Source organism: Dendrobates tinctorius, unplaced genomic scaffold, assembly GCF_039654945.1.
Source record: "Dendrobates tinctorius isolate UK_male_01 unplaced genomic scaffold, ASM3965494v1 ptg000062l, whole genome shotgun sequence".
NCBI lineage: Eukaryota > Metazoa > Chordata > Amphibia > Anura > Dendrobatidae > Dendrobates > Dendrobates tinctorius.
This window is the reverse complement of record NW_027361730.1, coordinates 28692289-28719044: the sequence shown is the minus strand read 5'-3', so window position 1 is coordinate 28719044 and position 26756 is coordinate 28692289. Positions and strand designations below refer to the sequence as shown.

General features: G+C 42.4%; 1 protein-coding gene across 1 annotated transcript in view; it reads left to right on the top strand.

The window, feature by feature from the left end:
* The window catches only part of NPTN (neuroplastin), a 106666-nt gene that overhangs the window by 58410 nt on the left and 21500 nt on the right, over nucleotides 1-26756 (top strand). Inside the window, exons 3-6 of the mRNA XM_073579461.1 lie at nucleotides 4734-4911; nucleotides 13703-13797; nucleotides 20266-20399; nucleotides 23812-24085. Of these exons, the coding sequence (XP_073435562.1) occupies nucleotides 4734-4911; nucleotides 13703-13797; nucleotides 20266-20399; nucleotides 23812-24085 (681 nt within the window). The remainder of the gene's footprint in view (nucleotides 1-4733; nucleotides 4912-13702; nucleotides 13798-20265; nucleotides 20400-23811; nucleotides 24086-26756) is intronic.

Below are 26756 nucleotides of genomic sequence, written 5' to 3'. Positions count from 1 at the left end.
GTTTTTACCAGAGCCCACAACAGAGAGGTGGATTGAAATTTCAGAAAAGTTTCAACAGATATGTCAGTTTCCCAACTGCTTGGGCGCTGTGGACGGGAAACATATCCGCATTGTAAAGCCAGCCGGATCGGGATCAGAATATTTCAATTACAAGAAATATTTTTCAATTGTCCTCATGGCCATCGCTGACGCGGAATACAAATTTATTGCTGTTGATATTGGGGCCTATGGCCGCTCCAATGACTCTCAAGTTTTCAAACTGTCTGCCATGGGGCGTAAACTGTATGGAAACACCTTCCAGTTCCCACCCCCTAGACCGCTGCCGCAAACATCTGGTCCACCTATGCCATTTGTCTGTGTAGGGGATGAAGCCTTCCAGCTGTCAGAACACCTTTTGAAACCGTACGGTAGCAGAGGATTGTCAAGAACAAAACGCATTTTTAATTACCGCCTCACAAGAGCAAGAAGAATGGTTGAATGTACCTTTGGTATTCTGACAGCCAAATGGCGGGTCCTATTGACTGCGATCAACCTCAAGACAGAAACTGTGGACGAGGTGATCAAAGCTTGCGTGGTACTCCACAATTTTGTTATCTGCAAGGAACCCATTTCCATTGAGGACACCTCTGAAGAAACCACCTTGCAAGAGTACCATGACATTACCACTAGAAGTTCTGTGACTGTTTCAATAATGAGGGACAATTTTGCACTATACTTTGTCACCTCAAGGCAGAGTACACTGGCAGGATGACAGAGTGTGAAAGATTTGTGCCCTTAACCAAAATTGTGTATCTTCTGTACCAACAGTATATACCTTTGCCAACCAAAGTTGGCTATTTTGTCATGGTCTTACTATTTTTAGCTTTAGGCCACAGGTGTGTACCTGGTTGTGTTTTATGCAAAGTATTTCACCTTTTAACAAAAGTTGTGTACACTGTTAGGAAATCACCAACAATAAACACAACTTTTTAGGTGAAATACTTTGCTTCAAACACAACCAGGAACACAACTGTGGCAAAAAGCTAAAATTTACCCACAGTTATATACCTAGTTTTGAATACCATTTTACCTTTTAAATACCCTGTATTTAACCTTTTTGGCCGCAGAAAGAAATGACAGACAACCAGTGTAAAATAATTTAACTTTTATTGAAAAATGTTTTTTTTTAGAAAACTGTTTTTAAATTTTAATAAACTTTTTTAATAAAGCTTTGAAACCATAAAACTGGTCATTTTTATTAAAATACACACATTATAAATCTGTGTAGTGTGGGGTGGAAATACTGCTGGAGGGGCTGCGGGACACTTCGACACTGGGAGTGTGGAGAGAGGACTGGGATCGTGGTGGGGAAGGAACAGTTAGAGGTGAAGGTGTGGAAAAAGCTACAGAATGGGTGGACATGTGGGAGGCAGAAGAGGTGGTGGGCGGTGGAGTGGAGGGTTGGGCAGGGACTGTAGGAGCAGATCATGTTGATGGCAAGTTGTATGGTGAAGGAGTTTGGTATGGGGCAGGTTGCTGGTACTGGGGAGGTTGCTGGTACTGGGGAGGTTGCTGGTACTGGGGAGGTGGATGGTATGTAATAGGAGGGGGAGGATGGAAAGTGGCTGGAGGGGGTGCAGGTGGAGGAACTACTGGGGTGGGAAGAGGAGGTTGGGAGGTAACGTGCTGGAGAGCACCGTGGCATGAATGCATTACATGCATCTGCTGGGTAGGAGATAGCGTTTCCATGCGCTCCACAACAGACCTGAAAAAGGTGTGGTTTGGCGAAGATCTTGCTTCTGAATGCATGGTTTGCAGAAGTGTCTTCACCTCCAGAATGCTGGAGTTGATCTGCTGATAGCCTGCGGAGATTTGCTCTGACAAGACTTTTAGACAGTTCTGGAAAGATGCATTCAGATGCAAGAACTCTGGCGCATAAGTCTTTTCCTGACCCCTCTGCCACTGCCGCCCAGTACCCGCAGGTGTACTAGAGGTGGCAGGGGCAGAAGGGTGGGGTAAAGGGAAAGCGATCTCCTCACCAGCAGCTTCATGTAATGTAGGCGGCCACGATGCTCCTGTGCTGGTGGATGGGACAGAGGGGTCGAATGTGTGGGAAGGCTGTGAAGGTGCAGATGTACCGGGGAGGTCGAAGTGTCCCTCGGTGCCGGTCTCCTCAGGGATCGCCTCAGAAGGGTCCAACCGTGCAGGCTCCCGAGTGCTGCTCACCATGCTGTGGAATAAAGAGAAAAAAAAAAACAATTAAAAAAGTGACATGGCATGGCCCTGGCTGAAAAAAAATTGTTACATCTAAACATTTTTTTTTCACATGTGGTGTGTAATATTTACCTTCTGGTGACCATTGTATCCCGGGGGAACGACAGGGCTTGTGCGTACTTGTACTTGCTCCTGCGTCCTCCAGATCCACTTGGGGCCCGCATCTCTTTATTGAACTCCTTCTTGAAACGATCCCTCACAGACCGCCACCGCTTCACAATTCTGTCCCCTGAAACGAGAAAGGAGTGGTTAGTATACAACATCAGTGTTTCCCAAACTCCAGACCTCATGGTCACCAGGGGTCATGTTTTCAGGGTTTCCATAGTAAATAGAAATCCTGAACACATGATCCGTGGGGACCACGAGGACTGTTGTTCGGGAAACACTGGTTTACATTAAGCAACCTGTACTGTATATACTTACGCTCTTTAATCTGGGCCCGAGCATCGAGGTCCTCCCAGCGGTCCACAAGGAGCGAACAGATTTCCTCCCAGAGTCGTCGGGTAACGATCAGGTCAGCGTGGCGGCGGTCAGCCATATTCCAGACCGGCTCCCTTTCTCTGACGAGATCGATGAGGTGGTCCACATCGATTCCTCCATCCTCACAGTCAGTCGGGAGCACGCTGTGAAGGCTGTTAAAGAAAAAGACAAAAATAACATAATTAGCCTCCACAAAAGAAATGAAATAAAAAGTGCAAAAATATTTATACTTACACGCTGGTGACCGCCGCGTTGCTGTCGCCGACGACCCTGGGAGGCACTGCGAGGACCTCTTGGCCGAGCACCAGATTGGGAAGACTAGAGAAGAAAACAAAAAATGTTATGTCTTTGGATGTAGGCATTTGTTTGCTGTGTGTGGTCTGCAGAACATTGTTTTCTATGTGTTGTGTGTAGTGTGATGTTGTGTTTCTGCGTTTGATGCCAAAAACTTACCAATTGTGAGCCCACTCCAGGTGTCTGTCCACCCCTTCCTTCTTCTTCTGGGAGCTCCTCTTCATCTTGTGATTCCTGTTTTGAAATAAAAGGCAATGAATAGACATATATTACAGAGATGATGGATTTTGGAAATAAAAACTTACCGTCAAACGCTGACGATGCGAGGGAGGGCTCCCAGAAGAAGATGTGCTGTCCTCTTGCTGGCCAGACTCCATGGCTGTGGGTGGTGTTACAGCTGCTGCCAGTGCTGCTGCATCTCTTGGGCGGCTGTTGAATAAAGAGAAACAAAGGGCCAATGAATATCTTGATATTCCATGGCCCTAGTTTGGAGGAATGGGGGATTTGATAATTACCGTCTCTCATCTGCTGCTGGACTCCCCTCCTCAGCATGTTCCATTTGCTGCTCCATTTGGCGTGGTGGTGGTGCTGATGGTGCTGCAGTGGTCTCCTGCCTTCTCCTGCGCCTGGTTGCTGTCTTGGGTGGCATGTTGGGTGTGGCTGAGGGTCCCACTGTCTTGCTTTTATATATGTGTCTTGTGGGCAGAGCTACTGAGCATGCTCAGACCAAAAAAACCGGATCCGGCCACCGGATCCGACTGTCGCCGGATCCGGCGCATTGCGGCGCTCATAGGCTTTCATTGTGTAAAAAAGCCGGACGCGCGACACATTGCCGGATCCGGCGAAAACCGGATGAAACGCATGGCCATCCGGCGCGATCCGGCGCAAATGCAAGTCAATGGGGGGGGAAACCGGATCCGGTTTTTGTCAAAAGCGCCGGATCGCGCCTGACGGCGAAAACCTGATGTGTGAAAGAGGCCTTATCTGTTTGCTGATCAAAAGGGTAGGACGAATGAATATCAATCACCCGATCCCTAGTCCCCCAAGACATGATGGTGGGGACTCGGGAGAGTGATCCCCTCCCGGATGATTTTGGCAGCGACTGTTTCATAGCACAGATGAGTGCTTCTGTTTATGAGGGAGTTGGGAGAGAGAACTGTAGGATGAACGATTGTCTATTGACTACTGGTTTGCCCCCTCTGGTGCTCTCACTAGAAGTGAAAACAAGCTTTCACTTAGCAAAACCTTGAGATGAGACCATGGCAATAAGAGATTATTGCTATTTCAGCTGAGGCCATCCCTGGCTTGATCAGTGCTAAGGTAAACCGATATATACTTTGTGCTGCTGTGTATAGGTATTATCTGTAGGCTGGTTAGGTGTGACATTGTAAATTTGCATTTTCCTGTATGTATTCTTGGTTGATGCCTAGCTGCTGAGGTAGCTGATCCACCACCTGCTGTTCTGATGAAGTATCTTCTTTGTTTTTTTAACTGTAGTTTGACCTTTGTGTTTTCATCATTTGTCTCCGTGTCTTGGACTTTGTTACATTCCCCTCCCAGCAGTTAAAAATTGTAGTCATATAATAAGTTGTATGGATGCAATAATAAGTGTATTTTATTATTACATCTTGTGCAAAAAGCATTGAAATGTGTTTTTAATTTTAAAATAATGAAAACCTTTAAAAACTAACACTTTGTTCTTTCAGAGCCAAAAATCAATGCCAGCGAAGAAGTAACTATAAAGAAAGACTCTGGCCCCATTTTATTGCAGTGCAACCTCACCCAGAATGGCCTAGGCACAGTTCAAAGCACCTACTGGACCAAGAATGGTGTAGAGATTTCTGTCTCTCTGACGTCTCCGGGCAGCACTACTATGGAATACAAGTAAGCCATATATATTTTTTAGTGTGGAGAAAACACTGCAGATTTTGTATTCCTTTTTCATAGATTATACTGCAGTCTGTGGCCCCATTACAAAAATCAGGCTCTGTGGCCTAGAAAGTCAGGGACTGTCATGTCCGCACACATTATACTGGTCAGTCTGTGACTCTATAAAACAAGTGCTAAACCAGTATATTAAGTATATTGCATACTGCATTGTTAGGTATTTCTTCATTTAAAATATGTACTGAACGCAGCAAAAGACATACATCCAACATTATTATTATTATTATTATTATTATTATTATTATTATTATTATTATATTTATATAGCACCATTGATTCCATGGTGCTGTACATGAGAAGGGGTTACATACAAATTACAGCTATCACTTAGGCTATGTACCCACGTATGCAGAAAATTCCTGACAAAACCGGACTCCTTCACAGGAAACGCGCGTTTTTTTCCGCGCGATTTTTATGCTTTTTTTCTGGAGCATTCCCAGTCTCATAGAATATAGTTAGAAATGCGGAATTTTCTGCGAAATTGAGCATGCTGCGTTTTTTACCGCGATGCGTTTTTTTTTGTGGAAAAAACGCATCAATATGCACAAAAAGTGCGGAATTCATTAAAATGAATGGGATGCTTCTTTGAATCGTTTAAGCGATTTTGCCTGTAAAACGATAGAGAGAGAGAGATATATATATATAGATAGATAGATATAGATATATATATAATATAGGATCTCCTAGGGGTGAATGATATATACCTGCTGGGTGGAAAGGTAGACCAATTGGAAAAATTGTGAAAACATGAAGAAAACACCGAACAAGTGATCATAAAAGGAAAATTGATCTAAAGATAAAATGCCTTTATTCAACAAAAGTGGTTAAATGTAGCACCACATACAAGAGGTGCTCGCACAATAATGATAAAAAGAAAACATGATTATATACAATATAAATAGTTAAACCACTAAGTAACGAATGGACCAGTTTGTGTAAACTTGAATGTACAACACTCAGATCAAATCAGCAATAACGAGCCCGGCAACAGAGCACACTTTGTCAGGATCCCAACCTGCAGAGACCATAACCATCCCTTCAAGTCATGTCACTGGTTTCTGCACGCAGGGTATTCTGACAACACACTCTGAAAGTGCGCTCTGTTGACAGTTCGTCATTGCTGATCTCAGACTGCGAGAGAGCACACTGTTATTGTGTACTACGCGTAGGGACTAGCCCAGCACCTGAAACAAAGGTTAATGATGACGCTTCGTTTCTGGGAGGGAGCATAGCCTGCATTGGGATTCTCAACCAAAAAGTTATAAAGGAAGTAAGGAAAAACATTAGTTGGGGTAGGATAGGGAATTTTTAATTGAAAAATATTAGAAAATTAGTTTAGATTATGGCATTAAATACTTAAAGATTTAGGATGAAAATTAATTTCTATTGTGGACCACCCCTTTAATCTTAATGTCTCTCTAATGTAATAACCAAATAGCTTTTCTAATATACTTTAATAAAAAGTCTCTACATTTCACCTTCTACTCTAACTGCCTTATTTTTTTTTATTTTCAATTTGATAATGTTTTGTTTGAGAAATACCAGTGCATGCTGGGATACTCAAACAGGACAACAAGGTGCAGAGGCTGCAGTCACTACTGCAGCCTGTGCCCCCCGCTCTAATACAAAGTGTCATCAGTGACGTCCATTTCGGGGACTGAGCTAGTCCTTGCCCTCCTAAGCATTTGTGTGTTGTCAATTCTGAAGTATGCGCAGTATAATCTCACTGTGCAATATTCCTTTACAATGCTCAGAAACCGTAAGCTCCCTTTTGGCTCTAATGAGAAGTGATGAGAGAACACGGCAAGCAAAGACCAGTGCTGCCCTGGGATGTTATCGGTGATGTCCCCTTCCCAATTGAAAAACTCTAGATCTGGCCAAGCTGTTTCCAATTAGAGAGAATCTTGATATTAATGAGTGCCAAAAATCGTTCCCAATGCATTTGTTAAAATAAAATCGCCTCACTAATCTCTTCAGTTTTCTACTTCCTATATTTTCTCAGAATCCAGTCCTTTCTATCATCTTATCCCACAGCCTCCATGCACTCAGAAACGTTTTGTATCTGGACATGGACAGATAATGGCTTGTGATTGTCTCGTGCAGCTTTAAATGAATACTCTTATTTTTAAAGCTGGACCATACAATATAATAATCCTTTTATAGATTGTAAGCTCTTGTGAACATGTTCCTCACGCCGCTTGTTTGAATTGTTGAACTACCTGTAGTAGTAATTTGATTTTTTTTTTTGTACATGTAACAAAATGACATAGCAAAGGGTAAGTATAAATACCAAATTCGGGAGAGGTGTACCAGGTTCCCTACTCGCGTTTCGGTGCTTGACATCTTTGTAGGTGAGGCGAGCGCCGAAACGCGCGTAGGAGACCCGGCACACAACTCCCAGCTTTAGTATTTATACTTACCCTTTTCTATGTCATTTTGTTTCTCCTTGTATGACTATGGGATATATATATAAAAGCATATACACGTATTGTGAAGGTAGTTTAAGTAACATTACCCTTTATGGAACTGAAATAATTGATGCCACCATATTATTTGAGTTACGTATTATTCATTTACCTTACCATTTGTTGGGGATGCTGTCCCTTCGTACACTTTTTGGTCAACTGTTTGATGTATTTTTAATGTGACTTAATAAAGATACATTCGTTTATCATTACTCCTACTATTTTGGTCTCTTGGCACCTTTTATTATATGATCTACTCCCAATGTGTACTAGTGACTTCAAAAGTAAAAGAGAAGTACACTTGATATATAAATTTTGTCTTTCGACAGCAGTAGCCGACCATGTGTGATTGGTCTTACAGAAGCATTTTATCTAATACACCCAGTAAATGCAGGTTCGACTAGGAACCTGATACTGTTTAGTCATGTTAACACTGGGTGTTTTTTGTTTTTTTTTTTTGCTGCTTTTTTATACAAATTTTTAGCTGCTTTTTACATTACCAGCAAAGCCTATGAGATTTCAGAAATCTCATGCACACACTGTTTTTTTGTGTCATCAGGATTTTGTGCTTTGCTGCTTTTTTTTGACATAGAGTATGTCACTTCTTTCAGCATTTTTGCCGCATTTTTCACCCATTGGCTTGAATGGGTGTTGATAAAGCACTGCAAAAACGCAGGTATCATTATTTGCAGCGTTTTTTCTGCAGAAAAGTCAAGGACATTAGCATGGACAAAGACTCAAAAACGCACCAAAAACCCACTTAAATGGAAGGCGCCATCCAAAAAATTTTTTTTTCAGCAGTTGAAAAAATGTAAAGAATTAATGTTTACATTTTCTTAAAAAATATTATCATTTGTTTTTAATTTTGCAAAATATGAAAAATAATTTTAAAAAGTTTGGCATTTCCACTTGTTAACACTAGGGGGAGCAGCTACTGAAATCTGGCACAAAAACCTATGACATCTAGGAACACAGTGAGCAGCCATTTTGATGGGGCCTGCAAAGTTACTGACTGTCTTTGCATGTAAAGTCTGGATCAGAAAAGGCCATCAATCAGCAGAAATGTTTCCTGGATATCTGTGGAGCAGACAAGCAGACGGTCCATCCATGTGTATAAAACACAGCGCTCTATGTACAATCCCTGGCACCGAACAGGGTGCCCCCCATAGACCAGCACACTGCTCTCCTGAAATACTTTGTGCTGCTGTCGCCCTGCTCCTTCCACCATACATCAGGCCCCTGTTGCCTCGGTTTCACACATCGCCAGGACAGGATCTGAGGAGAGGAATGGGGTCTTCGGTCACCGAGGATGGCAGGCAGCAAGGATTCTGGGAGCAGGGTGACAGCAGCACAGAGTATTTCAGGAGAGCAGTGTGCTGGTCTATGCGGGGGCACAGAGGGAGATATATGGGGGAGGAGCAGGGTGACAGCAGCACAGAGAATTTCAGGAGAGCAGTGTGCTGGTCTATGGGGGGCACAGAGGGAGATATATGGGGGAGGAGCAGGGTGACAGCAGCACAGAAATCCAGGAAACATTTCTGCTGATTGATGGCCTGTTCTGATCCAGACTTTGCAGGCAAAGACCCCATTCCCCTCCTCAGATCCTGTCCTGGCGATGTGTGAAAGTGAGGCGACAGGCGCAGTCCGGGGTGACGCTGGGAAGCAGGATGGGGGAAATGTAGCCATACAGTAACGATAAAAATGAGACTCCTCTCTTCAGCTGCCTCACCAGCCCTCCCCTGACTGCACCTATTACCCCTGACCCGTGTGCATGTGCTCAGCCAGAACCACCCTAGAATGGGTCCCCTTTTAGCAGATAATACTGTCATAGTGTTCTCACGTAATACCGCCATATACTTCACACATAATGCCGCCATATAGTTCATAGCACCATGTAGATCACACATAAAACCAGCAGGGTGACAGCAGCACAGAGTATTTCAGGAGAGCAGTATCACACGGGATAGGATTAGATACACGGCTCAGCAGGCAGCATCACACAGGAGAGGATTAGATACACGGCTCAGCAGGCAGCATCACACAGGAGAGGATTAGATACACGGCTCAGCAGTCAGCATCACACAGGATAGGATTAGATACACTGCTCAGCAGTCAGTATTACACAGGATAGGATTAGATGCACTGCTCAGCAGACAGTATCACACAGGAGAGGATTAGATGCACGGCTCAGCAGACAGTATCACACAGGAGAGGATTAGATACACGGCTCAGCAGTCAGCATCACACAGGAGAGGATTAGATACACGGCTCAGCAGTCAGCATCACACAGGATAGGATTAGATACACGGCTCAGCAGGCAGTATCACACAGGAGAGGATTAGATACACGGCTCAGCAGGCAGTATCACACAGGAGAGGATTAGATACACGGCTCAGCAGGCAGTATCACACAGGATAGGATTAGATACACAGCTCAGCAGTCAGCATCACACAGGAGAGGATTAGATACACGGCTCAGCAGTCAGCATCACACAGGATAGTATTAGATACACGGCTCAGCAGTCAGTATCACACAGGATAGTATTAGATGTACGGCTCAGCAGACAGTATCACACAGGAGAGGATTAGATACACGGCTCAGCAGTCAGGATCACACAGGATAGGATTAGATACACGGCTCAGCAGTCAGCATCACACAGGAGAGGATTAGGCCTGTTTCACACTTCCGTTTTTGTGTCCGCCAAACGGATCCGTTTCCGTTTTTTGACGGAAACGGATGCCAACGGATCCGTTTTTAAAAAAACGGATCCGTTTTTTTGACGGATCCGAGGTAACCGTAATGGAAGTCTATGGGACAAAAAACGGATCCTGCAAAAAATGGCGGATCCGTTTTTTTACGGAAAACAACGGATTTTGACGGATTTGAAAAAACGGAAGTGTGAAACAGGCCTTAGATATACGGCTCAGCAGGCAGCATCACACAGGAGAGGATTAGAAACACGGCTCAGCAGGCAGTATCACACAGGATAGGATTAGATACACGGCTCAGCATTCAGTATCACACAGGAGAGGATTAGATACACGGCTCAGCAGTCAGCATCACACAGGAGAGGATTAGATACACGGCTCAGCAGTCAGCATCACACAGGAGAGGATTAGATGCACAGCTCAGCAGTCAGCATCACACAGGAGAGGATTAGATACACAGCTCAGCAGTCAGCATCACGCAGGAGAGGATTAGATACACAGCTCAGCAGTCAGCATCACACAGGAGAGGATTAGATACACAGCTCAGCAGTCAGCATCACACAGGAGAGGATTAGATACACGGCTCAGCGGTCAGCATCACACAGGAGAGGATTAGATACACGGCTCAGCAGTCAGCATCACACAGGAGAGGATTAGATACACGGCTCAGCAGTCAGCATCACACAGGAGAGGATTAGATACACGGCTCAGCAGTCAGCATCACACAGGAGAGGATTAGATACACGGCTCAGCAGTCAGTATCACACAGGAGAGGATTAGATACACGGCTCAGCAGGCAGTATCACACAAGACAGTATTACAGATATGCCCACACTGGTGAAACTTCCAGCCCCCCCCCCCCAATTATACACTAGACTATGGGCTGTATAAGTCACTGTCCTCCTCAGACAGCCATAAAAGCTGTCATAAAAAGGAAGGTGTCAGATTACCGGAGATCACTGGGGCTGTGAGTGAGGAGGCGGAGACAGAGCAGAACACAGTAGAGCAGGAAGCACAGGGCCGAGCCTGGAGTAAGCAGGACAGAGGAGCATAGAGGAAAGTCACCTGCACTCACCACTCTCCATCCTCCGGCTCCAGTGAGCGCTTCTCTTCTCTGCTGACCACCTTCTCCATATCTACAGCCTCTCCTCACAACACAGGACCTGTTATGCCACAAGTGGTCCTGTGATAGAGGGTAAGTGGAGCTCAGCAGATAGCACTGGGCTACATTAAAATGGCCCCCAGCCACACCTACAGCAGTGAATGGTGCAGCCCACAGGGGCGTGCCCAGTTCACTGCTAATGAGGCTGCAATGTGGGGTCCGGAACCGACCCGCAGTCTCCTATGTCCAGGGACGGCCATATTTGCAGACTGTATGAGTCCTCCACAGATCTGCAAAACAAGATGGCAGCGCCCAGTGGCAACATTAAAACATTATTACAAACAAATCATAAATCCTAGTTAGTACAACATTTGCTGAAACAACATGTTTTGTTACTTACTATTTTTTTGCAAATTATATAAAATTGCGGCACCTTCCCTTTAAACCTGCGTTTTTGCCATAGCTTCTTTCCTGCCAAGAAATCAGGTTTTGCTGCAGAAAAAAAAGCAGCAAAAACGCCCAGTGTGTACTTGCCTTAAAAGTCGTTTAAATTCAAACGTAATTTGTCCACTTATTTTCTTTTTCCACTACTGATGTTTATAGCTAGACAAAGATGTGAGAAATTCGCTCATTTATTGCTTCTTTAGAGATAATGTAATTGTCCTGAATACTTTAAGGCTGTGTGCCCACGTAGCGATTTTTAAGCGTTTTTGCCGCGATTTTCGGCGCGAAAACGTTTAAAAATCGTGTACAGAACGCCCCCCATGCATTCCTATGGCATTCCGCACATGCTGTGCTAATGCTGCGCTTTTTTCCGCGGCGGAATCGCATCCCGGAAAAAATCGCAGCATGCTCATTCTTTTGTGCGGAATCGCAAAGAATTGCCACGATTCCGCACCCATAGGAATGCATGAGAACCGCTTACTTCCCGCATGTGGCTGTGCCCACCATGCGGGAAGTTAAGCGTCTCATGTGCGGTTGGTACCCACGGTGTGGAGGAGAGGAGACTGTCCTCCAGGCCCTGGGTACCATACCCCTGTAAAAAAATAAAAAATCCGGGTATATTTACCTTCCGGCGTCCCGCGCTGCATTCCCGGCCTAAGCGTTCCCAGTAATGCTTTGCGGCACGGTCCAGTGATGACGTGGTCTCGCGAGATCGCTATAGTAACGCGAGACTACGTCATCACAGGTCTCGCCAGGCATTACTGGGAACGCTGTGGCCCGGGAATGCAGCGCGGGACGCCGGAAGGTAAATATACCCCGATTTTTTTAATTTTTTTTTAGCATTTTAACATTCTATCTTTTACTATTGATGCCGCATAGGCGGCCTCAATAGTAAAATCCTGGTCACACTTGTCAAACACTATGTTTGACGAGTGTGACCAACCTGTCAATCACTTTCCAAGCGATGCTTCAAATCGCTTGGAAAGTGCTTGAATATCGCACACGAAAATCACGGCAAAATCGCGATCATAATCTGGGTGAAATAGCGCGGAAAAAACGCGCGATTTCTGGGAAGGAGTCCGGTTTTTGGTGTGCGTTTTAACACGCACCGTGGGCACATAGCCTTACACTAGGACTACTGGACTTTTCACCCCCCTAGAACTACCAAATGTAGTCGTTTTGACTCCTGGCTTCTTTTCGTTTAATTTTTTTTAATTTATAATTTTATAGAATGGTATAGACTGCAAAATAGCAAGAATATCGTCAGGCTTTAGCGCACTACTTCTAGCCATATTCGCAATTAGCAAAACTTCAGGCCCTATTCTACAGAAATGATGTAATCCACTCGAGAGTTCACTGACGGATATCCTGTATATGTCCTGTGTATGTCAAGTATATTTGCAAAAGTGCTAATTTATTATAAGTTTAAGCCAACATTTATTCTAAACTAATTCTAAACATACAAGTAAATGAAAACTAAAAGAAATAACATTTAGCGACAGACTAACAAAAAAAGTACCTTTTTTTTCAAAATGTACCCTCAATTACCAAAGGGAGTCTACTATATTTATAATAGATTCATTTATAATCGATTCATTTTGACTCCTCACAATTTTTATGTCTCTTCTGTGACTACATTTTTCCGAATTTCGGCTTGAGACTCAGTGACTTACTTTAGGATGCAAAAAAAATTGTGACAAATAAATTTTGGAAAAAAAAAAGTACCTTTTTTCAAAATTTACCTTTAATTACCCAAGGGAGTCATTTTGACTCCCTTGGGTAATTAAAGGTAAATTTTGAAAAAAGGTACTTTTTTTTTTTTTTCAAAAATTTATTTGTCACAATCTTTTTTTGCATCCTAAAGTAAGTCACTGAGACTCAAGCCGAAATTCGGAAAAATGTAGTCACAGAAGAGACATAAAAATTGTGAGGAGTCAAAATGAATCGATCGTTAGTTCTAGTGTTAAAATCATTTTCCTGATCTCTTGATATCTATGTTGTGATTGCAGGATCACAAAACCAAAGGCTGAAGAATCTGGAGAATATCAGTGTGTTTTTAACTTCTCAGGCTCTCCACCTGTCAATGCTACTATTGAAGTGAAAGGTTTGTACCTATACAAAATAAACTAGTTTCAAATTTGTCGCGCCAAATCCAAGAACACCGTGAATCAGATAAATGTTGCGTCATTAAATCCAGGTATTTTATTCTCTACATTTCAGAGAAAACCTAGATTAAAGAGAACCTATCAGCAGGCTATTCGATCACTAATGGTATGAGTGTAAAGCCCCTTTAATGCTTATTACATTCATACTCTTCTAGTAGAATTTTGTTGGGGCATTGGTGAGAAATTTATTTTGACATTTTACTCTCGACTGCATCTGATCGGGCACTTCACTCCCCAACTCTGCTGTACTTTGCCAGCCTCAGGTCGTTGGTTGATAGGTCACTCTTCCTTTATTGAACTGTCTCCCAAATGCAGGCTCCGTCATTGCCTAGTTTCATTTAATCAGTAAGGGCAACGCCTGCAGAATAAGCTCCTGATGACGCTGCCAGATCAATGTACTGACTCCTGCAACATCATTAGTAGCTCAATGTGGAGGTGCTGTCATCTCCCAGGTTTAGTGCAATGACTGCTCCTGCACAGTAAGCTCCTAATGATGTTGCAGGGGTCGACGCATTAATATTGCAGTGTCATCATAAAGAGCTTACTGCGCAGACACCTTCTGATGAAATGAACCTGTACAATGACTGCACCTGCGCCGAAAGCTCCTAATGATGTTGCGGAATTCTGTACATTGATATTGCAGCGTGATCAGAAGCTCAAGAGGCAGGCACTGCCCGTTATGACTAAATGAACCCAGACAAAGGCAGCACCTGCGCAGTGAGCTCTTAATGACTTGTGAGTCGGTACATTGATCTCAATGTCCTCAGGAGCTCACGGCGCAGGCGCTGCTTCTTCTGATGAAACGAACATGGGCCATGTATGCACAGGGGAGGTGGGTCATTGAGGGAAGACTGACCTGTCAATCGACAACCGGAGGCCAGCGAAGGGCAGCAATGTACGGAAGAGCAGGTGAGTGAAATGTCTGCCCCAATGCACTTGGGAATAAAACTTCAAAAATAGATTTCTCATTAAGGACCCAATGAAATTCTACTAGAAAGGTATTAATGCTAAAGGCATTATAGGGACTTTACACTTGTTCTTTTAGTTAGGGATCAAATATCCTGCTGACAGGTATTCTTTTAAAGATCAAAAAATAATGCAACAGCACACTGTAAGCACTAAGATATGTGTAAACAATGACTATATAAAATTTGAACTGCATTACTGCTATATAGAATATACCCTGTATTTATAAAAATGAAGGTACCCAAGGCGTAAATTGATCAATTCATGAATGCCCACCAGCCGCAACAAGATATACCTTTCTTTGATGGGACCCTAAACCTAATATCCTCTCCTTTAACCCCTTCACCCCCAAGGGTGGTTTGCACGTTCATGACCGGGCCAATTTTTACAATTCTGACCACTGTACCTTTATGAGGTCATAACTCTGGAACGCTTCCATTGATCCCGGTGATTCTGACATTGTTTTCTCGTGACATATTGTACTTCATGTTAGTGGTAAAATTTCATTCAAATAACTTGCGTTTATTTGTCAAAAAAATGGAAATTTGGCAAAAATTTTGAAAATTTCGCAATTTTACAACTTTGAATTTTTATGCCCTTAAATCACAGAGATACGGCACACAAAAAACTTGATAAGTAACATTTCCCACATGTTTACTTTACATCAGCACAATTTTGGAACCAAAATTTTTTTTTTGTTAGGAAGTTATAAGGGTTAAAAGTTGACCAGCGATTTCTCATTTTTACAACACCATTTTATTTTTAGGACCACATCACATTTGAAGCCACTTTGAGGGGTCTATATGATAGAAAATACCCAAAAGTGACACCATTCTAAAAACTGAACCCCTTAAGGTGCTCAAAACCACATTCAAGAAGTTTATTAACCCATTAGGTGCGTCACAGGAATTTTTTTGAATATTTAAAAAGAAATGAACATCTAACTTTTTTTCACAAAAAAAATACTTCAGGTTCAATTTTTTTTATTTTACCAAGGGTAACAGGAGAAATTGGACTGCAAAAGTTATTGTGCAATTTGTCCTGAGTACGCTGATACCTGATTTGTGGGGGGAACGACTGTTTCGGCGCATGGCAGAGCTCAGAATGGAAGGAGCGCCGTTTGACTTTTTCAATGCAAAATTGGCTGGAATTCAGATCGGACGCCATGTCACGTTTGGAGAGTCCCTGATGTACCAAAACAGTGGAAACCCCCCACAAATGACACCATTTTGGAAACTAGACCCCCTAAGGAACTTATCTAGATGTGTGGTGAGAACTTTGAACCCCCATGGGCTTCACAGAAGTTTATAACATAAAGCCATACAATTAAAAAATCATATTTTTTTCACAAAAATGATCTTTTCACCCTCCATTCTTATTTTTCCAAGGGTAACAGGACCATAAAAGTTATTGTGCAATTTGTTCTGAGTACGCTGATACCCCACATGTGGGGGTAAACCACTATTTGGGCGCATGGCAGAGCTCGGAAGGGAAGCAGCGCCATTTGACGTTTTTGGCTGGAATTGAGATCGGACACCATGTCGCGTTTGGAAAACTCCTGATGTACCAAAACAGTGGAAACCCCCCACAAATGACACCATTTTGGAAACTAGACCCCCTAAGGAACTTATCTAGATGTGTGGTGAGCACTTTGACCCCCCCAGTGCTTCACAGAAGTTTATAATGCCCGGGCGTGAAAATAAATAATTCGTATTTTTTCCACAAACATGATCTTTTAGTCACCATTTTTTTATTTTCCCAAGGGTACCAGGAGAAATTGGACCCCAAAAGTTGTTGTCCAATTTGTCCTGAGTATGCTGATACCCCATATGTGGGAGAAAACTACTGTATGGGCACACGTCGGGGCTCGGAAGGGAAGTAGTGACGTTTTGGAATGCAGACTTTGATGGAATGGTCTGCGGGTGTCATGTTGCCTTTGGAGAGCCCCTAATGTACCTAAACAGTGGAAACCCCCCACAAATGACCCCATTTTGAAAACTAGACCCACTAAGGAACTTATCTAGATGTGAGGTGAGCACTTTGAACCCCCAAGGGCTTCACTGAAGTTTATAATGCCAGGGCATGAAAATAAAAAAATCGTATTTTTTCCAGAAACATGATCAATTAGTCCCCAATTTTTTCATTTTCCCAAGGGTAACAGGAGAAATTGGACCCCCAAAAGTTGTTGTCCAATTTGGCCTGAGTACGCTGACACCCCATATGTGGGAGAAAACTACTGTATGGACACACGTCGGGGCTCGGAAGGGAAGCAGTGACGTTTTGGAATGCAGACTTTGATGGAATGGTCTGCGGGTGTCATGTGCGTTTGGAGAGCCCCTGATGTCCCTAAACTATTGAAACTCCCAACAAGTGACCCCATTTTGGACATTAGACCCCCCACGGAACTTATCTAGATGTGTGGTGAGCACTTTGAACCCCCAAGTGCTTCACAGAAGTTTATAACACTCGGACGTGAAAATAAAAAAATCATTTTTTTCCACAAAAATGATATTTTTGCCCCCAATTTTTTATTTTCCTAAGGGTAACAGGAGAAATTGGACCCCAAAAATTGTTTTGCAATTTGTCCTGAGTAGGCTGATACCCTACATGTGGGGGTAAAACACTGTTTGGGTGCATGGCAGAGCTTGGAAGGGAAGGAGCACCATTTGACTTTTTCAACTCAGAATTGGCTGGAATTGAGATCAGACGCCATGTTGCATTTGGAGAGCCCCTGATGTGCCCAAACAGTGGAAACCCCCAATTATAACTCCAACCCTAACCCCAACACACCCCTAACCCTAATCTGAGCCCTAGCCCTAACCCTAGCCCTAACCCTAAGGCTGTGTGCACACGCTGCGGATTTTGCTGCGGTTCCGCAGCGGTTTTGGCTGCTGCGGACCCGCAGCAGTTTCTGCTGCGGTGTACAGTACCATGATTCCCTATGGGAATCAAAAACCGCAGTGCAGACGGTGCGGAATTTTCCGCGCGGATTATCTGCGGTTTTCAATCCGCAGAAAGAATTGACATGTCAATTCTTTCTGCGGATTCTCCTGCAGTTTGCCATCTCCTCTATTGAGGAGATGGAAAAACCGCAGGACAAAACCGCAGAGCAATCCGCAGGTCTTTTGAACTGTGGTTTCACCTGCGGATTTTACAAAATCCGCGCGGATGAATCCGCACCTAATCCGCAGCGTGTGCACACAGCCTTACCCTAACGGGAAAATGGAGATACTTTTTTTTTTAGTTTTATTATTTTTCCCTAACTAAGGGTGTGATAACGGGGGGTTTGATTTACTATTTATGGTGGTTTTTATGTTTGGCGGCTGTCACACGCTAAAAGACGCTTTTTATTGTAAAAATAGTTTTTGCATCACCACATATTGAGAGCTATAATTTTTCCGTATTTTGACCCACCGAGTCATGTGAGGTCTTATTTTTTGCAGGACGAGTTGACGTTTTTATTGGTACCATTTTCGGGCACGTGACATTTTTTGATCGCTTTTTATTCCTATTTTTGGGACGCAGAATGAACAAAAACCAGCGTTTCATGAATTTCTTTTGGGGGGGTGCGTTTACACCGTTCCGCGTGCGGTAAAATTGATAAAGCGGTTTTATTCTTCGGGTCAGTACGGTTATAGCGATACCTCATTTAGGTCGTTTTTTTTTTTTGTTTTTGTCGGTTTTATGCAATGAAAACTATTTTATATAAAAAATAATTATTTTTGCATCGCTTTATTCTGTGAGCTATAACTTTTTTATTTTTTCGCTGATGATGCTGTGTGGCAGCTCGTTTTTTGCGGGACAAGATGACGTTTTCAGCGGTACCATGGATATTTATATGCGTCTTTTTGATCGTGCGTTATTACACTTTTTGTTTGGCAGTATGATAATAAATCATTATTTTTTGCTTCGTTTTTTATTTTTTAAGGGGTTCGCTAAAAGGGTTAACTAATGGGACAGTTTTATAGGGCGGGTCATTACGGACGCGGCGATACCTAATATGTGTACTTTTATTGTTTTTGTTTTTTTTTTATTATTTCCAAAAAATGGATTTATTGAGGGAATATTTTTTTTTTTTTTTTCCTAATTTATTTGGCGATTTTTTTTTTTTTAATTTATTTTTACATTTTTTTTAAATTTTTTTTTTACTTTATTACATAGTCCCAGGTGGGACATCACTGTCCTGTGACAGATCGCTGATCTGTCACATCACAGATCACTGTGACAGATCAGCAATCTGTCACAGGCATTGAAGAAGACTTCCTCTTGCCTGCGCTTTGCAGGCACTGAGGAAGCCAGCTTCCTCAGGTCCCCGAAGGCCCCCGTCGCCATCTTGGATCCGGGGGCCTGGAGGATAGGAGCCCCCCGCAGCAGCGCTGCACATTGCGCTGCCGTGGGGGGCTCAGGGAAGCACGGAGGGAGCCCCCTCCCTGCCGATGCTTCGCTTTAACTCTCGGTACACCGCGATCGTGTTTGATCGCGGTGTGCAAGGGGTTAACGTGTCGGGGGCGGTCCGTGACCGCCCCTGACACATAGTGCCGGGTGTCAGCTGTGATAATCAGCTGACACCCGGCCGCGATCAGCGGCGCTCACCACGTGGGCGCCGCTGATCGCGGTAGACGTACTATCCCGTCCACGGTCATACGGGCCCGGGTACCGTGGACGGGATAGTACGTCGGATGTCAGGAAGGGGTTAAAGATCGTAGGAAAAGATGAGACGGACTAGTTTAGTCTATTCCTGTGGTCCCGGTTCAGATCTTTATCTGAAATGTAGGAGTGTTTCAGAGAAAGTTTCTTTGCAGCAATCCTGTAGCCAGACTCTGAATGAATCGACTGGCAGGTTTCCTTCACATATCTTTCACTACTATTGCCATGTTAGTTTGTATAGTTGCTTTGAATAAAAGGGATTCACAGGTGCACAGTTAAAGGGATTTTCCACTACTAGGACAGCCCCTTCTTGATCTAAATATTTGGTCCTGATAAAATTAAAAAGCTTATACTCCCCTCCCATGCCGTTCCAGCGGTGTCTGCTCTCTTGCTCCCAGGGCTCTCATGCGGTTGTTATCAACGCTGGTGTCCCTCTCCCCACCTTTTGTTAAATTGAACATTAAGAGGAAGTCAGGGCTGCAGCTGATCATTGACCTCTTCATGTTCAATTCGACAGAAGGTGGGAACAGTGAGGGCAGCGCTGATTGGACGTCATGCTCACGTGTCACAACAACAGCACGAGAACAAAGGGGAGAGTGAGTGCCGACACGTGGGAACGGCTCCGGCATGGGAGTTGAGTGTGTTTTAATTTTTTGGGGCCAAGCGTGGGGTATGACAAGGAATTGTCCAAGTAGTGGATAACTTCTTTAATGTATGATCTGTTACTTGTTGCAACAATTAAATGTTCGTTCATAATATATGACTGTAAAGGACTGTTCACTGTTTTATTTTAGCTTCTCCAGAAATCACTGGACACAAAAAGAGTGAAAACAAGAATGAGGGACAAGAGGCTGTTCTGTATTGTAAATGTGTAGGATATCCTCACCCAGAATGGACTTGGTACAAAGTGGTTGATGACATGCTAGTTGTAAGTAGACTCAAAAAGAAACATTGGTTTAATTTTATTTTTAGATGTTGAATCCAGAAGAAAATATGTATAAAATAGGCTTTAAACTTGACATATAAATCTCTTATAGACATGGGGTAATTTTTTCACATGAAGAAAAAAGTCCTATTAATCAAAAAACCCTTAATCTCCTGGGGTAATAGTCTCCCTTAAATGACAGCAATATTAATCACAATACGTTATCCTATCAAATGACTCGGTAACAAGAGAAAAACTAAAAAAATATATTTTTTATTGAAAATTAATTAAAAACAGAATATAAAAAGGCATTCTGAAAATACAATTTCAGAGACATATTGCCATGGAAACACCTTCAATGCACTAACTGTGAATAAACAGTGAAACAATCCACTAGTTAATAATATGGCCGCAAATTTATAAATGGATATATAAAGGACAATAATAGTGTGAACTAGAGAATTTTTTAATGAATTTTCAATAAAAAATATATACATTTTTTTAATTTTTCTCATGCTACCGAGTAATTTGATAGGATAACGTATTGCGATTAATGGGTAATTTTTGTAATAATAATGCACAAGTTAAAAATAAAACCTGAACAATTAACCCCTTGCTTGCATGTACTGGCACTAATGGCAATCTCTTGACATTGGCGTAATCCCGATAAATTGCCCTTTTTTTTTTTTTCCACTCCACTTATTGTTCAATCGTTTTTATTTAATTTTCTCACATAACAAACAGACATTTACAAGAAACATAAAAATCCTGGCCGCACAGGGCCCTAACAAAGGCAATCAAGCCAAGATATTGCCAAGAATATTTAAAAACAATGAGTAACAGGAGACGTACACTACTTACTATGTTGATTGTGTTTAGAAATACCTTACATGACCGTAACAAGAACTGTGTATTAACTTACAAATTTCTGTTAGGGTCACTGGGTCAGAGAGCAAAATTGACCCGATAACTGTATATTCTGAATGATTTTATTAAAAGATGAAATGATAATGGTACAAATGGAAGGGAAAGGAGGAAGGGAGTGGGGGAAAAAGATAGAGGGACAAGGGAGAGAAAATAGAAAAAAAAAAGCGGGGGGTGGGGGGGAGAGAGTTTGTGCAGCTGATTTCGCCTACTAATGGTCTTGATCAGTTTCCACTCCACTTAGAATTTTCTTCATATTTTTTAGTACATTGCATTGATAAAATAACGATGTCATTCAAAAATACAACTCCTGCAAAAATCAAGCTCTCGCATGGCTATATAGATGGAAAAAAATGAAATATTATGAATTATAGAAGATGATGAGTAATAAACGAAAGGGCAAAAACTAGCTGCACAGAGAAGGGTTATATATAACTTATAACAAATATTCAGAACAAAAACTCCAGCGTCATGGGTTTCTGCATGTTCGACATATTATATTTAATAACTATTTTTTGAGTTGGAGGGCCGGAGAAGTGGTAAGTGAATGGGTTAAATGTAATTATTTTTATTAATTATTTTATTTGTTACTTTCACCATATACTATGAATTACATTTTATATTGCTGTTTGTTGAACTTGCAGCACTCAAATGATATATATTATAAGTTGTAATTTTATTTATTCTTGTTACTACTTTTGTGTAATAAATATTTTATGCGGGCATTATTTTTTTTTCATTGGCATCACTTTTTGGTGCATATAGCTTTTTGAGTCATTATTTCTCTAATATTTAAAAGGCAAAAAAGGTGAACAAAAGGGTGAGCAATTTTGGCTGGATTTTCTGTTATGTTTAGAGCTATTATTCTCTTCTATATTTTTGTATTTAAAAGAAAAAATGTTGGACCTTTTATGCTTGAAATAAAGGGACTAAACGGTAATATTTGACCCCAGTCTTTAGAGATCCTGCTGATAGGTTCCCTGTAATACATCTTAAATCCTGACTCCGTTTTGTGTCACAGCAGTATTTTGATCAGTTTTTGTAAACAAATGCCACAAGTGAAACATAAGGGTACGTGCACACGCTGCGGATTGGGGTGCGGATTTGGTTGCGCGGATTTTGTAAAATCCGCAGGTAAATCTGCAGGTCAAAAGGCCTGCGGTTTTTCATCTCCACAATGGAGGAGATGGCAAACCGCTGCGGAATCCGCAGAAAGAATTGACATGTCAGTTCTTTCTGCGGTTTCAAAACCGCAGGAAAACCGCGCGGAAAAATCCACACCGTCTGCACAGCGTTTTTTTTATTCCCATAGGAAATAATGGTACTGTACACCGCAGCAAAAACTGCTGCGGACCCACAGCGGCCAAATCCGCTGCGGAACCGCAGCAGAATCCGCAGCGTGTGCACACACCCAAAGGTAATACTGATGCAAAATACAGCTGCTTCTGTGCACATTATTGTGATTGACTTAAAGCAGAAAATCCCTATGGCAGGAATTTTAAATTAAAATGGGATCTGGGGCCATTTAGAAAAATCCTGTTAAAGTTCAGGTCACATTGATAATTTAGTCTGGGGCTACAAGGCAATTTTGACTGTGACAGAGCTAGTTGCCCACATTGTGCCCCACAATACAGATATGGTACCACATCATAAATATATAATTGGCAAGTATGCAACCCACAACTCCAAATAAAAATATAAAATAATTAGCCATTGTGGCTCTCCCCACCTTATTACAAGTCCCTGTCTTGTGTCTTATTTTCAACCCCCCAACACATGCGTGCACACAATTCCACTCCTTCCCCGTTTTCTATAGAACTACATGTCCGCTTACCCCACTATGTTGGAAATAATCGCTTGCCTCTCCAGATGATCCACTATGGCACTGTTTCCATCCTCTTCTAGCCGAGCACCTTTCTTTGACACAGCTGACATGACTATGTAATTGTGGCATCGGAGTCAAAGTGAGTGCAAGGCAGGAAGCCAAGAATGGCTTTCTCTAGCTACTCTGCAGCTTGCTATTGCCAGCAGCAGACCTGCAGGAATGCTTTCTGCCCTGCGATGCACGTTGCCAGTGTTGGCAAAAGACTATAAACACAAACTGGCCATCGTGCTAGCCAAGATTGCCCTCATTATAATCAGTCCCTGGCTACGACTGTAAGAAATTCAATTTGGCTCGTGTGCTTGAGATCTCTGCCCCTATATAGTATGTACCTCACTGTGGTATGAAAAAGCCTACAACGTTATATTCACCCTGATGTTTCTGCCCAGCAGATTGCCTGAAATCATTGCTTTTTCTGGGTTACCAATCCATGGTAACCTTAAAATCAAAGTGCTAGTGTGTTCATGCACGGTGATGTCAGAATGGTCACATTTACCAGTTAGGGATCTGCTAACTAGATCTATGCTTATCAAGCAATATTCAATGGGGTATATTTTTTTGGGTGATCTTTTGCTGACTTATCTAAATGATGCTTTTGTCACTTTGCAGGAACCAAATAATGAAACTGAACGTATCTTTATCACCAACAAAGATAACTATACAGAATTAAAAATAATTAACCTGGACATCTCCGAAGATCCCGGAGTTTACCAATGTAATGCTACCAATCCTGTTGGCACTGTATGCAGTAAGATCATCTTGCGAGTGCGCAGTCATTTGGCTCCAGTATGGCCCTTCCTTGGCATTGTGGCAGAGATAGTCATCTTAGCTGTTATTATTGTGGTGTATGAAAAGCGCAAAAGACCAGATGAAGTACCAGACGGTAAGAACAGGATGAGGGACATATGTGTAATATTTTCTGTATAAACACCTTATTATACTCAAATGAAAATTAGACATCCACTGTATTAGGTTCAAAAACTACAGCCCAGACTAAACTCCCATTTGGAATTTGAGACCTTGTATGTGCGTGCAGAAAACTATTCATGGACACTATTTTTTTTATGGCACTTTAACGCTGTCCAGTGCTAAGGGAGTACTATATCTAAGCGAAACAGAGAAATTAAATGGCATCCCTTAGTGCAGAGGTTTTGGGTAGTTAAAAAGTAACTGTGAGAGAAAGTTGAGCTGCTCACATTGGTGAGATATGCTTATAACAGGCACAATCCTGTCCGAAAGCTAGTAAAGGTTGGACCTGCTGCTGCTCCTCCTTGTGCCGATTATACATACATGATGGCAACCACAGTAGTGTAGAATGAATAATTGGGTGCTTCTGGCATAGACTATGGCTGATTACTATAAGTGTGGTCACTTCAATGAGGCTATGTGTTTTAGTACCGAACAGGTGGCTTCATCAGGCCATGTAACACTGAAATTCGTAGCCTCAATCGTGACCATAAATCTTTGCTAGCCACTGTCTTTTCCAGTAGCACCAGTTGTTCCTTAGTTTTCTTCCACACTCCACTGTACAATGCACTGTAGGTATGCATGCATAATGTTGTAACACTAAAGGCAAGTTGACGGCTATAATATGGATTTTACTATTGGTTTTGTAGTCTAGTCTTGCTTAGTTTGGATAATAGCTTGGGCTGTGTTCAAACTAGGGGAGGAAGGTCACACATGCATCAGATTGTTCAGCCACCATTGCCTGACAAAAAAAACAAAACTGCGTATTGCAGTACCAGCATTGTGAATAAGGCCGGGTTCACATTTGCAAGTGTAATGAGAGAAACTCTCGCCTCAATACCCGGCACTCGGGACCGGAGTGTGCGGCTGCATGTATTTTTATGCAGCTGAACGCTCCGGTCCCGAGGGCTGGTGGCAGTGCCGGGTATTGAGGCAAGAGACTCTTGCGAGTTTCTCGCATTGCACTCGCAAGTGTGACCCCGGCCTATAAAAGCTGCAGAGTTGAGCTTTGAAATTCAACATATCCAACCTGCCAATTTATGCTATGATTTTTCATCGTGGATTTCATCCAATGCACCGAAAAGGGTGGGCTCTACTTAAAGGGAATCTGTCACCCCTTTTTTGAGATATTATATAATGATATCATTCAATTGTGTCACATAAGGATTCTCTTAGTACTTTTGCTTCCCCCTGACCCCGCACCTTTCATGCATAAATACCTTTTTTATATCGGTGCAGATGTATGTAAACTGCCGCTGTCCGGTCCGCTGGGCGGGGCTTATTCAACTGCTCCCCCCTCCCTGTCTTGCTCTACGCATTTCTTCTTGTGTAGAGCAAGACAGGGAGGGAGGGGGCAGTTGAATAAGCCCCGCCCAGCGGACCGGACAGCGGCAGTTTACATACATCTGAACCGATATAAACAAGGTATTTATGCATGAAAAGTGCGGGGTCAGGGGGAAGCAAAAGTACTAAGAGAGTCCTTATGTGACACACAATTGAATGATATCATTATATGATATCTCAAAAAAGGGTGACAGATTCCCTTTAAAATCTGCAATAAATTCTGCACCATGTAGTGCTATTATTCACCATGGAGGCCCTGCACGTAAGTTTTGTTAAAGTTTGCACTGTTTTCCCTCTGAAGATACTGTTTTGCACGGTCTATTGTTGGCTGCAGAGTGAGTTATCTGAGAATTCGGCAGTCGGCCTACTATGAAAGTCTGAAAGCCCTTTTAAAAGTCAAATATTGCAAAATTTTTAATGAAACCCTATTTTCAAAAAGTTTTTGTTTTTTTTTCCCCCCAAATGTGTGTATTTTAGCAAAGTCTTTTCAACTTTTAGATCAGTCTCTTATGAGAGTGTCTCTACCAATATTTCAGGGTGCTGAGATTTTTAGAAGTTAAAATGAGTTTCTATCCTACAGTAATAACCTATTTATGTGCTTTTCGCCTTTTTTAAAGTGTTCTTTTTTTGCCTTCCTTAACGAAGCACTCAAATCAAAATTTGTATCCTCTTAATGTATTGAATTCATCATAGTATCTATATAGCACTGTGTATTTACAATTGCTCATTTTGCCTTTCTACTTAGCTAATTCTTTCTTCCACTTAGGTCTATGATTAAAAAATGACCACCTGAATCCTTCTAAGCTCTATGTAGAAACAGGAGGTCAATTTTCCCTTTTATGAGTCATAAGTCACTGCAAGAGTACTTGGCGTGGAGGTGGAGCAGCTGGGTCAGTTGAAAAGGGGAATTATAAATGCAAGGACAAGATACTGTATTTTTCAGACAATCAGATGCTCCGGACCATAAGACGCACCTAGATTTTAGAGGAGGAAATTAGAAAAAAATTGAAACAAAAATTGTGGTCAATCCTGTACTAATATCCCCTATCCTGGCATATATGGTCCCCTCATCCTCATCCTGGTATGCATGGCTTCCTTATCCCTATCCTGGTATGTAGGGCCCCCATCTCTGTCCTAGTATGCATGGTTCCCTCATCCTGGTATGCATGGCCCCATCCTTATCCTGGTACAATTGGCCACAATCCCTATCCTGGTATGCAGGAACCCCATTCTTATCCTGGTAT